The 17,115-nt window shown below is 40.9% G+C and overlaps 1 protein-coding gene and 1 pseudogene across 3 annotated transcripts in view; both read right to left on the bottom strand.

Moving 5' to 3' along the window:
• The window catches only part of UGT1A1 (UDP glucuronosyltransferase 1 family, polypeptide A1), a 136,669-nt gene that overhangs the window by 88,153 nt on the left and 31,401 nt on the right, over nt 1-17,115 (bottom strand). Inside the window, exons 1-2 of one of the 3 annotated variants that reach the window (XM_077956048.1) lie at nt 5,932-6,089; nt 3,886-4,747 (exon numbers count right to left, since the gene is read on the bottom strand). The exons of 1 other annotated variant lie outside the window; for it this stretch is intronic. In XM_077956048.1, the coding sequence (XP_077812174.1) occupies nt 3,886-4,746 (861 nt within the window). In that variant the 5' untranslated portion in view covers nt 4,747; nt 5,932-6,089. Of the gene's footprint in view, nt 1-3,885; nt 5,899-5,931; nt 6,090-17,115 lie in introns of those variants that run through there. One more of the 3 variants, XM_015111223.3, reaches the window with a different exon arrangement.
• On the bottom strand, nt 14,769-15,771 carry LOC144333526 (UDP-glucuronosyltransferase 1A7 pseudogene; annotated as a pseudogene).

Raw genomic sequence — 17,115 nt, 5'->3', positions numbered from 1 at the left:
AGAGGAAATGGATACATTTCTGAACACATACAACCTACCAAGATTGAACAAAGAAGAAATAGAAAACCTCAACAAACCAATATAAGTAATAAGATTGAAGCAGTAATAAAAAGTCTCTCATTCAAAAAAGCCCAAGACCGGATGGATTCACTGCTGAATTCTACCAACCATTTTTCAAAGAACTAATACCAATTCTATTCAAACTATTACAGAAAAATGAAGAGGAGAGAATACTTCCAAACTCATCCTATGAGCCCAGTGTTACCCTGATACCAAAACCAGACAAGGGCACGATAAAAAAAGAAAACTGCAGGCTAATATCTCTGATGAACATAGATGCAAAAATCTCAACAAAATACCAGCAAACCAAATCCAATAACACGTTAAGATAATTAATTATGATCAAGTGGGACTCATCCCAGGATGCAAGGATGATTCAACATATACAACTCAATAAATGTGATACATGTATTGACATATTGATATTAATACACTGACAGAATTAGGACAAAACTCATACGATCATTGTAGATGCTGAAAAAACATTCAACAAAATTCAACATCCCTTTATGATAAACACTCTCAATAAACTGGCTACAGAAGGAACATACCTCAAAACAATAAAGGCCATATATGATAAACCCATAGCTAACATCATACTGAAAAGGGTAAAACTGAAAGCTGTTCCTCTAAAATCTGGAATAAGACAAAGATGCTGGCTGTCACCACTGTTATTCTTCATAGTACTGGAAGTCCTATCCAAAGCAATTAAGCAAGACAAAGAAATAAAGGGCATCCAAGTTGGAAAGGAAGAAGTCAAATTATTCTTCTTCTCAGATGACATAATATATTTAGAAAAATTTAAACACTCCACCAAAAAGCTGTTAGAACTGACAAGGAAATTCAGTAAAGTTGCAGGATACAAGATCTACTTACGAAAATCAGTAGCATTTATAAATGCCAACAGAGAAAAAACTGAAAAGGAAATCAACGCCATTTACAAAAGCTACAAAGAATATATAATACCTAGGAACAAATTTAACTAAGGAAGGGAAAAATCTGTACAAGGAAATGAGGACGAAGACCAAATATATATTTCACAATATTACAGTCCTATGTTTTCTTTATCCATTCATTAGTTGATGTGTGCTTAGGTTGACTCCATATTTTGGCTATTGTGAATAGTGCTATAATAAACATGGGAGTGCAGATATCTCTTCAACATATTTTTTTATTTTGGATATACACCCAGCAATGGGATATATTGGGGCAGTTCTAGTTCTGTTTTTTGTTTTGTTTTGTTTTTGTTTTTTAGAATCTCCATACTGTTCTTCATAGTGGCTGTACTAATTTATATTCTTCAAATGTAAATTAGGGACTGAGCCCTATCTCTGTGGGACCTGATGCTATCTTCAGGTGAACACTGTCAGAACTGAATTAGAGGACACCCAGCTGGTATCTGGCAGAATTGCCTGCTTGCTTGGTGTATGGAGGAAAAAAAAAAAAAAAAACCCACACATTGGTTCACAGAAGTCTTCTGTGTTGTTTGTTGTTGAGTGAGAAAACAGGAAAAACCCTTTGAGTTTTTTGTTGATTTTGTTTTCCACTCACAGACAGTACATATGCACAATGGAAAATTATTCAGCCATAACAAAGAATGAAGACCTATCATGTGCAGCAACATGAATGTAACTGGAAGTCATTGTGTTAAGTGAAATAATCCAGGCACAGAAAGACAAATACCACATGTTCTCATTTATATATGGGAGCTAAAAAAGTGGATCTCATGGAGGTAGAGAGTTCACTGGTAATTACCAGAAAGTGGAAAGGGTAAGTAGGAAAGTAGGGGGGAAAATGGTTGGTTAAAATTTAAAAAAGAAAAAGAAAAAAGAAATAAGATAAAATAAAATTTGTAATACTCCAAAAACTTTGACAGAAAAGAGAAAAACATCTAAAGGGCCAATAAAGAACACTGATCCAAAAAAAAAAAAAAAAAGAAGAAGAAAAAGAAGAATGCCGGGCACAGTAGCTCACGCCTGTAATCCCAGCACTTTGGGAGGCTGAGGCAGGTGGATCACGAGGTCAAGAGATCGAGACCATCCTGGCCAACATGGTGAAACCCCATCTGTACTAAAATACAAAAATTAGCTGGGCGCGGTGGCACATGCCTATAGTCCCAACTACTCAGGAGGCTGAGGCAGGAGAATCGCTTGAACCGGGGAGGTGGAGCTTGCAGTGAGCCGAGATCGCACCACTGCACTCCAGCCTGGGTGACAGAGTGAGACTCTGTCTCAAAAGAAAAGAAAAGAAAAGAAAAAGGGTTGGTTAATGGGCACAAAAATACCCTTAGATAGAATAAGTCCAAAGTGTGACAGCACAGTAGGGTGACTACAATTAACAAGAATGTATTCTGCAGTTCAAAATAGCTAGAAATGAAGAATGGGAATGTTCCCAACATAAGGAAGGAATAAATGTTCAAGGTGATGGATATCTTAATTACCCTGATTTGATCATTGCACATTGTATACATGTATCAAAATATCACATGAACCCCCAAAATGTGTACAACTATATTATGTCCCAATAAAAAGATTCCTGACATTCTAAGTTTTTATTTCATGCCCCAGACTCCCTGGAACCAGTTCAGTTATCCCCATCTCCTCACCCTTGCCTTTTCACAGTGGCTACTGCCAACTGTTCAATTTGTTAACAGAGAAATCAGCAGGTGTAAAGAAGAGAGGCAGGGGTCTTTGGGACCTGTTTGAGGCTTTCTCTCTGATAAAAAGAGGAACTGGAAAAGAAAATCGGGCATAAAAGATAGAGGGAGTTGCCTGAAGCCTTTCAAATGTGTAAATATTTACATTAAAATTTAAAACTCACAGATTTTTATTTTCCAAAGTAACTCTGGGCCCTTTTCCTACATGTCAGGAGGCCATCCGTAAACACTTGCCTTAGGTCAGAGGCCGTCCCCCTTTTGCTGAAAAGGCCAGATAGTAAATGGGTAGACTTTGCAGACCAAATATGTCCATGGCACATATTCTTCATTGTTAAATTGTTTTAAAACTATAAAAACCATTCTTAGCTCTGGGCCATATAAAAACAGGTCTCGGCCAGGCGCTGTGGCTCACGCCTGTAGTCCCAACACTTTGGGAGGCCGAGGTAGGCGGATCACGAGGTCAGGATCTCGAGACCATCCTGGCTAACATGGTGAAACCCTGTCTCTACTAAAAACACAAAAAATTTGCCAGACAAGGTGGCGGGCACCTGTAGTCCCAGCTACTCAGGAGGCTGAGGCAGGAGAATGGCGTGAACCCAGGGGCGGAGCCTACAGTGAGCCGAGATTGCGCCACTGCACTCCAGCCTGGGCGGAGCAAGCCTCCGTCTCAGAAACAAACAAACAAACAGGTCTCAACATAAAAGGAAACAAAAAACAAACAAACAAACAAACAAAAAACAGGCCTTTGGGGAGACTAGGCTCACAGGCTGTAGTTTGCTGGTCCTTGGCTTAAGGTCCAGAGACAAAGCATGCGACAGAGTTGGGAAAATTGATTTTAACCTGGACCTGTTCCGTTAGTCAAGCCTTCACCTCTGTTTGAACTGGGACATTTCTAAGGCTCATTCAATGATTATGTGACTGTCCCCAGATTACCTAACTAAGCAAATCTACTATTGCCAAGCATGAGCCCTGTCTTCATCCAAATGCCTATGTACCACTTCAGCCTCAGGTCTCCTATGTGTCCCTGCTGCTCCAAGCTGGGTATCACTTTCCCACCACAGTTTCTCCAGGAAATCCTCCAAGGGACAGTTGGCTCAAGGATCCAAATGAGTGAGGGAGAACAGAGCCTGGAAGAAACAAAGCAGCCCAAAAGAAATAAACCCACCAACCTCAGACAGGTCTTTCCTCTTCTTACAGTTGGTACCTCCAATGAAGACCATGTTGGGCATGACTGGCCTAGGATACTCAAGTACAAAGTCATATCTTAACAGCCAAACAGAGACCTTCTGATATAAGGTGATTACATCCACATCTCTCTTGAGGACAGCTGATGCGAGTTCGTCGTACTTTGAAAACAGACAATAAAATAGATAGGGCTCCAACAAATTAACGAGGAAGTTGGCCACTCGTTGGGGAAAAGTCATGTGGTCTGAAAACTTTGTGTAGCACCTGGGAATATAGGACACAGGGTTTGGGCTTCTGCTGAATGTATGCTCCAGGGAACACGGAAAACCCCTGAAGAGGTACACGGAGGGTAGGCCCAAATACTCAGCCAGGATCACCCCACAGGGTAAGGCTGGGTCTGTGAAAAGAGCATCGAACTTGCTCTCCTTGAGGAAGTTCAGGGTGCCCACGTCCTGCAGGAGGCTCTGGCAGTTGATGAAGTACATGCCAATAACGACCATGTTATTCCTGTACTCTGTCTGAGGAGCAGTCAGGAATGATCGCTCAGCAAAGTGATTGTTTCCAAACAATTGGTAACGGTTCTTCATCTCTTCTTGGTCATACGGCACTGGATAGATTTTTCTTGTGTAGTATTTGGATTCTTTCAAAAGCAAATTGACTTCAGGCACCACCACTACAATGTCATGCCCCCGGTCACTGAGAACTTCAACTATATCCTTCATACTAAGCCAGTGGCTTCCATCCTGAGGGATCACCAGCAGCTTGTCACCTACAACCATGCCCCAAAGTGCTAAGAAGAAAACCTCTGCGGAAATTCTCTGAAATGCACGAAGCAGGCAGGCCATCCTGGAACCAGTTAAAGTAACAACAGTAATAAAGAGTTTTCACACTCCAAATCACAGGGCTCCTAGCTATTTTCCCTAAACTAACCACTGCTTTTCATAGGCCCTGTCTACCTCTCCCTTGCTCTGAATTTTGCCCTTTAATATGTAAGAACCCAAATTAATATTTAACCATTTTAAGCACACAGTGAATATGGATCAACTACACCCTATGTCAACTTTCACCTGAACTTCCAGGATTTTCTCTTCATCTCCACCAGTCTGCCTCTCCCTCTCAGAAAAGTTATAGCAACACGTTGAAGACAACTTGGAGAGACCCCTGGAGACCCCCTGCCAATTCTCTATCCCGAACTTGCTGGATTCCTCATCATTGACGTTGTCTGTTATGTCCATGATGTGTGGGGATTTTATTTCACATGGACCTATTCTCTAACACCAGCTGGGTATCCTACAATTCAATTCCATTCTGAATTGAATTCAGAGTTAGCATGGACCCCACAGGTTAAGGGCTCAGTCCTACAAGACTGCCTCCACTTCAGACACCAATTGCAAATAGTAGGTTCCCAGGTTACCCACAACTTCTGTCTGACTTGGCAAAAATCAGAGGTTCACACACCCTCTTTCTTGGAGTCAATCATTTGCTAGAATGACTCACAGAACTGAAGAAAACAGTTTAGTTACTAGGTTTGGTTTATCACAAAGGATATTGCAAACAACACAGATGAATAGCCAGAGGAAAAAGTGCAAAGAACAAGATATGGGGGTAAGGCCATGGAGCCCCATCTGCCATCTCTGGGTGCCCCACCCTCCACACCTTCAGCAACCTGAAAGCTCTCTGAACCCCGCCTTTTTGAGTTTTTATGTAGGCTTCCTTACATAGTAGGCATGATTGATTAGATCGTTGCCCACTGGTGATCAAATCAATCTTCAATCACTCTCTCCTTTCTTCCCTCTAATTGCAAGGGTTTGGTTCCCTGGCAACCAGCCCTCATCCTTAGAGACTTTACATGTCCTTTACATAAACTTAAATGTGATGGAAACAGATCTGTTTTGAAAAACAAAGATTCTCTGTTCACCTTTATCGCTCCCACCACTTACGGTTTCAGGACCTCTGGCCAGGAAACAAAGACAAACATATATATTTCTTATTATACATCACAATATAACAACATTCAAACTGTTACTTGCCTTTAGGAAATTAAGATTTGAGAAGTGTAACTCTAGCCAGTACGTGGTGAGGTACTAGAGCTGCAGTCAGAAAGCCTGGTATTTGCTTCCGGCCCAGCCACCCATCAGCCAGGGGAGTGACTCCTCTCCTGAGCTTCAGGTTTCTCAACTGAGGCCCAGAAAGGGAGGGTCACACTGGCCTTGCCTGCTAATCACACTGCTGAGGGTGGTCCCAGAGCAAGACCTGTGTAGAAACTAGGCTGTCGCAGTGAGAGGTGGTGCCTAGCATTACTAGAACAGACTCGCCCAGAGCTAGTCACGCACACCTGGTTGGCATGCAACATCCTGTTCTCACCTACAAGTTTGGCATTGGAGGTGTTCTGGGGCCCAGGAAGGGACAAGCCTGAGCAACATGATTAGAGGGGCCACTCCAAGGACAGGGCTGGCTCCCACAGGGAACATAACCAGGATGCAAATTCATCGTTCAAGGCATGCGAAGACTCAGGTCAGTCCAAGCTAGGAGCAGTCTCCCAAGAGGATTGCCAGCTTACAATGATCAAAGTCACGGGGGTGGCAGCATCTTGCTTTGAGTTCATCTAGATAGCAAAAAGACTCCAGGAAGGTTGCAAAGGGAACAGAGCTCAGGTCCACCTTCTTGAGCAGTCAGACATTAGGCAGGTTTCCTTCAAAGAACAGTTCATCTAGAGGACGAATGGCTTAAGCAAGCATGTAGGAATAGCAGGATCAAGAGATGCTACAAACTTCACATTCTTTATACTAGACCTCCACTGTGCTGTGGACATTGGTCTGGGCCCTTCCAAGCAAAGCCTTGCTCTGAAAATCCTATGGCTCATCTGTGGGTCCTGTTCTTAGTTCCAGAAGTCCCTACAGAACATGAGTTGGAGGAAGGAGCTGAAGAAAAGAAACTAACATCACTATGCATATCATCCCTTGAATTCCTAACACCTTCTTGCAAATAAAGAAGGTATTAGAAAACATTTTTCTTACTCCTGTGAGCTTTGACTATACTAAGAATGGCATGTGTGTGTGTGTGTGTCTGCACTGGAGACTAGCCAGAGGAATCTGGCATGTCTGTTAGTCATAATGATGATCCCTAAAGAGTAGCTCCACTGGAGACCCAGGCCTGCCCTGGTTGGTGCTGTGGGAGTCAAGGTGTCCTCAGGCATCTCCTGAGTATCACACAAAGGCCGATTTTTTTTTTCTCAGGGATTGCTGCCGACTGAATGACTCAGGCTTGGGACATATTCCAGTGGCATGAAAGAAGTAAATCCTAAGATAAAAACAAATCTCTGTGGGCAAGAGCAGATTTCCCAAAAGTAAATGGAGGATACCTGGCATTTTGAAAAGAGGAGAGACCCAAAGATGTGCATGAAGGTAATTTCATGTTGGGAATAGGAAGGTCTGGAAAGGTGGACCCTATGGAGAGGTTTACTTCTAAGGTGCTCACTCTTTCAGACCCTTGTATGACCTATGACCCATAAGTAATGGAGCCAGGACCTACCTGCAAGATTTCAAAGGACCTGCAAACTGTTTGAGACTTAAAAAAAGAAATTTGCTGAATCTAGAATTCTAAAATGGCAAAATTGAATTTATGAATATTTTATGAAATGGCTATAAAAACGTAACTACATGTCAGTGAATCCACTACAGATTAGCTCACCAAGTTACACAGACATATGTGACATGGGATGCGGGAGCAATTTAATCTATTTGATAGGCTGTGGGGTGGGGTTGCAGAAGTCAGAATGCTCTGTGCCCAGATCTTGAGGGAAGTCCAAAAGGGTGAGATGAAGCAGGAATCCCTTTTAGGGGCCTGTGGGCTCCTCCAAACATGGAAATAAAGGATATTCTTGGGTTCTTTCAAAGGAAATTCCAGGCACCTACCTGACCCTGAGAAATAAATAAGGCACTTGATAAGCAAGAAGGTAATAGTAGCCTAAAACAATAGCCAAGGATGTTAGAGTCCAGAGATGCTTGATTCCCTATAGAAACTAAAGATTACATCTTAACATATGTCCCTGAGTTGTTTTTCGGAAACCTGGACTTCCACCAAATGGATCCATTGGCAGGCAGACCTCAGATAAAGGGAACCGAGAACTGAACTCTGACAGCCATTGTTTGTTCCTGGAGGAAGTCACACTCATGAGCAAGAGCTAACATTCTTTTCTGCGAACCCCAAATTTTAAATGAAGCTTCTCTTCCTTAGCTAATTGCAAATCAGAAAATCTTTGAATTCACCTATGACCTGCAAGCCTTCATTTCTCATGACCAAACCGATGTGTAACCTCTGTGTATTGATTTGCGATGATTTTGAGATTTCTTCTTGTAACTTCTGTTTTCCTAAAATGTGTCCTTGCCCTTAAAAACCCTTACTTGCAAGCCATCAGAGAAGTCGGGTCTTAAGTATAAGCCTCCCAATACTCCTTGCTTGGTGCCCTGCCCATAAACGCCTTCCTTTCTCCCACTGCAAATCTCAGTGTGGATGTTTGGCCTTACTGCACTGGGTGAGTGAACCCCAGTTCAGTTTAGTGTGATAACAACAGTCAAGTCTGAATCACCCACGGACAGGATAGGAAAGTGCAGGTAAGTATGGCTTGCCCAGCCAGACAGCTCCAGGGGCACCTGTCCTAGTAGAAGATAAGGTGTTTATAACTTCCTTCAGGGGCTTGTAACAATGTGGGTTGTGGTCCCAGGAGCAGTGGGGAGGGGCACAGGTCACTAAGTAAGCCATGACAAAGGAATTATTCAGAAGAGACATAAAGTAGGATTTCTACTTGTCCATGTTTGTGAAGTAAAGAGACCCTGGAACACAGGGATGAAGGGAAAGAACACACTGTGATTCCAAACATTTGGCTTCACGCTGCACCTGCCATCTTCCCTGCTTGGCACACTGTCGCCCCAACTTCTCCCAAGATTGCCACTCCTCATCCTGCAAGGTCCCCTATGATCAGCTCTCTTTGCATCCTTTACTTTTCTTTCAAAGTATGTTTCACGGTTTGTAACTAATCAATGCCTTCCTCTCCACAGATGTTTGTTCAATGAAGGACATCTAATATTAAATTTTTTAGAAAAAAATTTATTTTTTTCTAAAATAATAATGTTATTTTGTAACACCAACAAAAACAAGACTAACTCATGTTTGCTGAGGGATTCGAGACCATGTGATGTCCTAAGTCAAACCCACTCTAGGCACAGTTCACTCCATATGACATTCCCAAAAGGCCAGAGATAGGACATTTCCCAAAATGTTTTCTGTCAACACAGGGAGGCAGTCAGGAATAGAGGTTAGGCACATGGGCTCAAAAATTAGAACATCAGGGTCTATTGTATACAAATGTTCACAGTAACATTATTTTTCATGGTTGAAAAGGGGAAACAACCCAAATGTCCACCAACTGATGAATGGATAAAAAAAAAGTGGTAAATCCATATAATGGAATATTCAGCCATGAAGAGGAATGAAATACTGATTCATGCTACAATATGGATAAGCCATGAAACTAAGTGAAAGAAGCCAGTCATAAAGGCTTCTATTTCCATGAAATGCCCAGAATAGGCAAATCTATACAGACAGAAAGTAAATTAATGCTGAGGGGTAGGAGAAGGGGGAGAAATAAAGAGTGACTGCCAGTGGGCATGGGGTTTCTTTTTGGAGTGAGGAAAATGATCTGGAATTAGATATTGGTGATGGCTGATTATATCTGGGAACACATGGAAAACCACTGAATTTTATGATACATGAATTACATATCAATTTTTAAATTTAATTAATTAATTTATTTATTTATTTAATTTGAGACAAGGTCTTAGTCTATCATCCAGGCTGGAATGGAGTGGAATAATCATGGCTCACTGCAGCCTTGACCTCCTGGGCACAGGCGATCCTCCCACCTCAGCCTCCTGAGTAGCTGGGACCACAGTCATGTGCCACCATGCCCAGCTAACTTTAAAAAAAAAATTTGTAGAGACAGTGTCTCCCTGTGTTGTCCAGGCTGGTCTCAAACTCCTGGGCTTAAGTGATCTTCCTGCCTTGGCCTCCTAAAGTGCTGTGATTACATGTGTGAGCCACCACACTCAGGTTTTTTAACTTTTTTTTTTTTTTTACAAAGAATGTATGGATTTGAATCCTGGCTCCCCTACTTACTTGAGCAATAACCTTGGGCAAGTCACTCAACCCCTCTGTGCCTCAGTTTCATCATCTGCAAAATAGGTCAGCCAATAATGCCAGCTTCTATGTAAGTACTCAGGGTAGCACCTGGTACCTGGTGAGCCTCCAATATATGTTAGCTTTTATTATATTTAATTTGCAAATTCTTCCTAAGGAGACAGTCCACTATCTGAAGTTTAAATCATTCAAGGGAAACTTGCATCAAGAAGACAATATTGATATCTCACCATGTTGTTTTGAAGAGAGTCTGAATGCCTGGTTAAGATCATTAATCTCGTGGAGGCTGGAAATAATTGTGCTGGAAAACGCATATCACCCACACAATTACGGGTATTGTTGATTCACTGCCACATGCCAGGCATCTGCATGCATTATCATATTTAATCTAGATAACACTGAGTTTTTACCCAAGTTTACACAAGTGTCACAACTGAAGTACTTATGAAATCAGGCTTGGATGACTCCAGGGTCCATGTGCTCAAACACTACATTGAACCACCTCCTAAAGTCCTCTAGCGTCGAAACCAAGACTTGGGGTACAACTTCCCTGCCTTGCTAATTAATCACTGACAGCTTCCCCGCATGAGTCAGCCCGTGGGATGCCCCTTCTTGTTGACCCCTCTGGGGCAGGAATCACACAGAAAAGGTGACAGAAACGAAAGACATAGGTGGGGAAGGAGATAGAAAAGAGGAATAAAATAGGGAGGGAAAAGTAACAGGTGGAAAGAGGAGAGTTGGAGTGTTGCATAAAATAAAGCCAGTGAGGCTAAGGAAGGCGAGATCATGGGTGACCTTCATAGCCAGTGGGAGGGTGCAGGCCAGAGGGCACCACCAGAATATGTTGAGTGGGCCAAAAGAGGTAGTGTATCATGTTTGATATCACATTATCAACACAGATTGAAGGAGAGAGAGAGACAGTCAAGGAAAGCAGCAGTAATCCACACTTGACTTCTGACACCAGGGATTTCAGAAAGCCACAGAAAGCTTAGGTTCTAACACAGGTGGAGGCTCCACCTGGGCTCACCTGTTCAGAAAGTTTCATAGGGAAGGAAAACACAGGATGTGTCATGGGAGAGCCTCCATGTCAAGCATGTGCGTGTTAATCTGCACACTTTAATAAGGGTGCCCACACGAGTTGTCTTTTCATTCTCTTGATAGTGTCCTCTGATATACAAAAGTTTTTGTATAAAAACATTATGATAAAGATTTATCTCTTCTTTTTCTTGTTTTAATTTCTTGTACTTTTGGTACAAGAAAAAAACATCTCAGAAACCATTTCCAAATTCAAGGTCATGAATATTTTCCCCAATGTTTTCTTCTAAGAGTTTTACAGTTTTAGATTTTCTATTTAGGTCTTTGGTCCATTTCAAGTTAATTTTTGTATATGATACAAGGTAAGGGTGCAACTTCATTCTCTTGCACTTGGATATGCAGTTGTCTTAGAGCCCTCTGTTGAAGACACTATTCTTTGCCATTTCAATGGTCTTGGCACCATGGTAAAAATCAAGGCAAAGAATGTATGGGATTATTTCTGGATTGTAAATTCTATTCCATTGATCTACATGTAAAAGATTTTTTAAGACAATCAGGATAAATTTAATTATGGATTGAAAATGAGATAATATTAAAGAATTATTGATTGTCTTAGGAACTGTGGCTGTGAAACAAATTTTCCTTATTTTTTATATTTAGTGAAGTATTTCATGATGAGACAACATGCCAAGATTTTCTTTTAAAAGAAAAGTCAAAATTTTTCTTTAAAATGAAAGAAAAAACGAAGAAAGATGAAGCAGTACAGAAAGATATTGAAAATTATTTAACCTAAGAATGGCTACATGGGTATACATTATGCTACAGCCTCTCCTCGGTATATGTTTGAAAACTTTGATAATAAAAAGTTGAAATAAATAATCTTGGAGGGAGGCCTTGGGCTTGCCCACTAACAGGTAAATTTGAATTTAGATCAAAAACAGAATGCGAGAGCAATGGGGAAAGCACAGATCTTTTCTTGCTGTAACCACATCCCAGCCCCAGTTCTCCAGAGCTGCACTGGCCCTAGATGGTGTTGACTGAGCCCAAATTCTTTATAACTGGATTCAACCATCAATTCTGCTGTAATTCACCAAAAAGTCAAGAAAAGTGGAAGTGATTTTCTTTTTTTCTCATTAAAACCATTTTAAGTCCGGGTGTGGTGGCTCATGCCTGTAATCTCAACACTTTGAAAGGCCGAGGCAGGTGGATCACTTGAGGTCAGGAGTCAGAGACCAGCCTGGCCAATATGGTGAAACACTGTCTGTACTAAAAATACAAAACAAAACTGTTTTAATGTTCTCCTGAATGATGATCTACCATCTTTGTTAAAGTATTTAATTACATCCCTGGGTGTAATTCCCCTGGATAGACTCAATAAGATTTTGTTATAGGAAACCTTTCAGACAAAAAATCTCCTGTGTAGAGCTTAAGACATTGCACACAAACACACCTGCACATACAGACACATTCGTGCACAAACACCACATACACACACACACTTTATCATCAAGCAATGCTTTCTTTTCATCAGACAGATGAAATGCAGACTATGAATCCTGTTGGCCAACAAGGTACAAAAAACTGTATACTTTTCCAAGACACACACTGCCCATACGAAACAAGAAAGGAACACTATGCAGTGCTCATAAATCTTTCTATGACATTTTACTTCTGTGGTTGAGCCATATCCAAGGTTCTTCGCCAAAGGGCACTCTTGATGATCGAATTCTTCTTTGATAATTATATTTATTTTATATTTATAAATATATACATTAATATATAACCTTCCACATCTATAAATCCTATCTCATATATATATATATTCTGTAAAGGTATATAAATGCATATATTTTATACACCATTGAAGATATACGAATAAGCAAAATATGTAAAACTATATATGGTTCACTGTTTCATATTTTATAAATCTCTCTATCATATACCATTATAGATGGTATAGAATCATATACAGATTTCTATATCTCTAAAGCCCTTTGGGTGACCCTTTGAGCCACAACAAATTCAGCATAGGTTCAGAAAGTGGCAGGCCACACGCTTGGCTAGAGGCCATGAGGCTGCAGTCAATACCTGAGTGGTGGCTGGTACTGTAATTGATGGAGGGTAAACTGGGGAGAGACACTTCGATAAGTCTATCTCTTAGCGTCCTACAACTTGCATCTCCTTGCCTGGTCTTGCCAAGAGCTGAAAGTCATGTTTCATTTGAAAGGCCTATAGCTGTAGTCTCCCTGCTTTTTAGAAAGAGCGTGGTTGCATTTTCCCATGAGTTGGTTGAACAGTCACTCTTTCACCGAACATCTGCCAATGTGTGAGAGAATATGACTGTGTTACCAAGTCTACTGAACCTTGTAAGAAGCCAGAACAATAGATAAAAATGTATACTCCATCCCTAATAAAATAATATACTTAGATGAGACACCAGATGTTTCACCTGGATTTGGCAACTATGCATTTGCCAAGAATCTTACTCTTATGTTTGTCAAGACTTTTTCAATTGCAAGTGACCGAATCCTAATTTAAACTGGCTAGACCAACAACATTATTCAATAATGTTTTGGAACTATATGCTCCACCAAAATAAGAAGTATAAATAACAGGGGAGGGAATAATTTGCAGATGATATTGCACACTTAATACACCTTACATACTAATACAAGAGGTTAGTAATATGACTACATACAAGATAAATGTGTACAACTCAAAGCAGTACATTAATTATGCATAATTAATTCAAAAGAGAATGGGAAAATTTTGAAACCATTTTGAAATAATGGTTTCAAAAACAATGAAATGCAGGGGAATAAAGGTTAATAAGAAAGATAAAATACTTCTATAAAGTGCAAAATTTTATTTATGGACATAAAACAAAATCAGAATAAATAATGAGGGATTCATATTCTTGAATAGGAAGATGTAATAGCAAAAGGACGCCAATCTTATTTAATGAAAACCAAGCAACCATACTTATAGGACGATACCCTACTGAGATAAAAGCAAAAATATGGAAATATATACAAAGAAAGTATATAAGAATGTTTATTATTGTTCATAAACCCCAAAAGGGGAAAACACTTAAATCTCTATCAATATTAATCGGCTGGAAAACTACATTGCATCCAAAGTAAAGACTATTATGCAATTATTAAAAGAACATATCAAATCTGTATGCATTGACCTGTAAAGATATCTTTAACTTATTGACAAGAGAAAAATCTAACATAAAAAAAATCATAGCCAGCATGATATTAGATTTTATATTAATAAAATAGAAGTGAGAATTTACCCTAAATATGTGCATATACATAGTATAATTTCAAAAAAAATTGAAAAGAATTCACACAAAACTGCTAAGAGTATTTTCCTCTGGGGGTAGTATAGAATTAGCAAAAAAAAAAAAAAAAAAAAGAAGTTTCATTTCTTACTGTGGTTTTTGGTATGTTTCCAAAAATAGCATTTAGATTGCAGCCTAGATATGATCTACAATTATATCAATTGTATACACTTACATATCAACAAGAGCTGCTTTATACAATTGGCTACCCAACAATTAAGTGAATTGGTACAAAAGAATTCCTTAAACCAGAAAGAAATTCCAAATGGGACAAATGTAAATGATAGATTATAGTTCAGTAAGAAATCTTCTTTTAATGTCCAAAGGCAGATTATTCTTAATGTGCTAAAGGAGAGAGGACTTACCATAGGCACTGGCTTTCCCTGGTGGCAGTTGATACCACCAATGAAGACCATGTTGGGCATCACGGGTTTGGGATAGTCCAAAACAAAGTCCGTTCGCAACAACCAAATTGATGTGTGGCTGTAGAGATCATATGCCGTGACAGATGTTTGGAGGATTTCAGAGGCTATTTCTAAGACATTTTTTAAAAAATAGGGGCAAAACAAATGTTCCTCCAAGTGTGTGATGTGGTTCCATACTCTCTCCTTGAAAGTCATGGCATCTGAGAACCCTAAGAGACCTCTGGGGATGTAGGAAAGAGGAGCAGGGCACTGTGCACCTTCTTCAAGATAGTGGCAAAATGTTCCCCTAGCAAAGACCACAGAGGGGAGGGAGAAATATTTGGCAAGAATTAAGCCACAGCCATCAAAAGGATCCAGAAACACTGCATCAAAAGAACTCTCCTTTAAGTATTCTACTAATTTTTTGTCCTTAAACAAACTCCTGCAATTTGAAAAAAATAAGTCAAAAATACCATTGGACGAACTTGTTAATAGAGAAAATGCACTTTGCAGTCGTGCTGTCCAGTGAGCATCGGCCAAAACCATGAACTCCCGGTCCTGATCCTCCAGAGTGTATGAGGTAGAATAAGTCTTCACTGTGCAATTCAGTGATCTTCCCAGTTGCCAACTCACCTCTGGCATGACTACCACCACCTCATGCCCCCTGAGGATAAGCTTCTCCACCACTGACCGCATGGTGAACCAGTGGCTCCCATCCATGGGCACTACCAGCAGCTTCCCTGCCTCGGCAAAGCCACAGGTCAGCAGTAGACACACAGATAGGGGAAGAAGGCCAGTCCACCCTGCACAAGCCATCAGAGAACTTCAGCTCAGAGCCAGCAGCTGGGATTCTAAGCTCCTATAATATAGTAGGTGAAAGAAGTACAGATAGAACCTGCCCTCAAAAGAAGGCGTGTACTCATCCATCCATTAAAAAAAAAAAATGCACATTCACTGCCAGTGATTTACTCATAACAACACATGAGTAGCCTTTGCTGAGATACCTACTTGCATGTTTTCAAGAAAGGTGTAACTCATCATCTTTGCCTTGAGGACAGATCATGCCCTGTGCTGCAATATGAGTTTATAAACAAAATTATTAAGCAATGCTTTTGGTCTTGATGACATTGAAACATGAAAAGGAAAGTAAATTTAAATGAAGCTAATAATTTTGGAATTTGTCACAAAGAAAAATTTGCTATTTTTTTTTTCTTTGTTTGAGATGGAGTCTCACTCTGTCATCCAGGCTGGAGTGCAGTGGTGCGATCTAGGCTCACTGCAACCTCCGCCTTCTGGGTTCAAACGATTCTCCTGCCTCAGCCTCAGTAGCTGGGATTACAGGCACACGCTGCCATGTCCAACTAATATGTTGTATTTTAGTGCAGACGGGGTTTCATCATGCTGCCCAGGCTGGTCTTGAACTCCTGAGCTCAGGCAATCTGCCTGCCTCGGCCTCCCAAAGTACTGGGATTACAAGCGTAAGCCACCGTGCCTGGCCAAAGTTTACAGACAATTTTTATTTTGTCCTCTGCCCAGAAAGAAATTGGCATCTCATGTTTGACGGAAAGAGAGCAAGAGTCTTAGCACTGACCTCCTAACTGGGAGGAAACTGTGGCTCACCGGTGACTCTGCGATACACAGCTCGCCTGTGCATTGCAGAGATGCAGGTGAGCCATAATTGTGACACAGGTGAACCACAAGTGCTGCTTGTCTTTTTTCATTTCCAAATCTTCTGAGGTCTCTGAAATGCTGTAATGAGATTGACAACCCTACCTCCATGGACTCTTCCAAACATTTGATGGAATGTGACTATCACCTATTTTAAATGGCTTTCCTCAGATACATTGTCTGCAGTGGTGAGTCGCTGGCCCTACGCTTGCCCAAGCACTCTGATGAGCTGCCTCTCTCTGCCCACCCTGCTTCTGCATTCTGAACAGAGCTGTAGGCCTCTGCTGTGGGCCCACCCCAATCACTTTGGTGCCCATCTTCAGGAATCTATGTATTGTTCTCCTCCATTCTACCGAGCACCCCTTAAGGATGAGATTACATCTTCTTCCTGTTTTCATCCTCCTTCCACAGCACCTATGCTTTGCCTTGTACAGAGGAAGTCCATGGGAATTCTCGCTGCATTGGGCTGAATTCCATCGTGCAGATTTTTATGGTTGAGCTCAGCGGTGTGTGTCAGGCAACACCCTGAGGAGCATTTAGTGAGGGATTCAACAGCCAACCTC

The sequence above is a fragment of the Macaca mulatta genome, chromosome 12 (genome assembly GCF_049350105.2).
Source record: "Macaca mulatta isolate MMU2019108-1 chromosome 12, T2T-MMU8v2.0, whole genome shotgun sequence".
Lineage (NCBI taxonomy): Eukaryota > Metazoa > Chordata > Mammalia > Primates > Cercopithecidae > Macaca > Macaca mulatta.
This window is presented reverse-complemented; position numbering and strand designations above follow the sequence as displayed.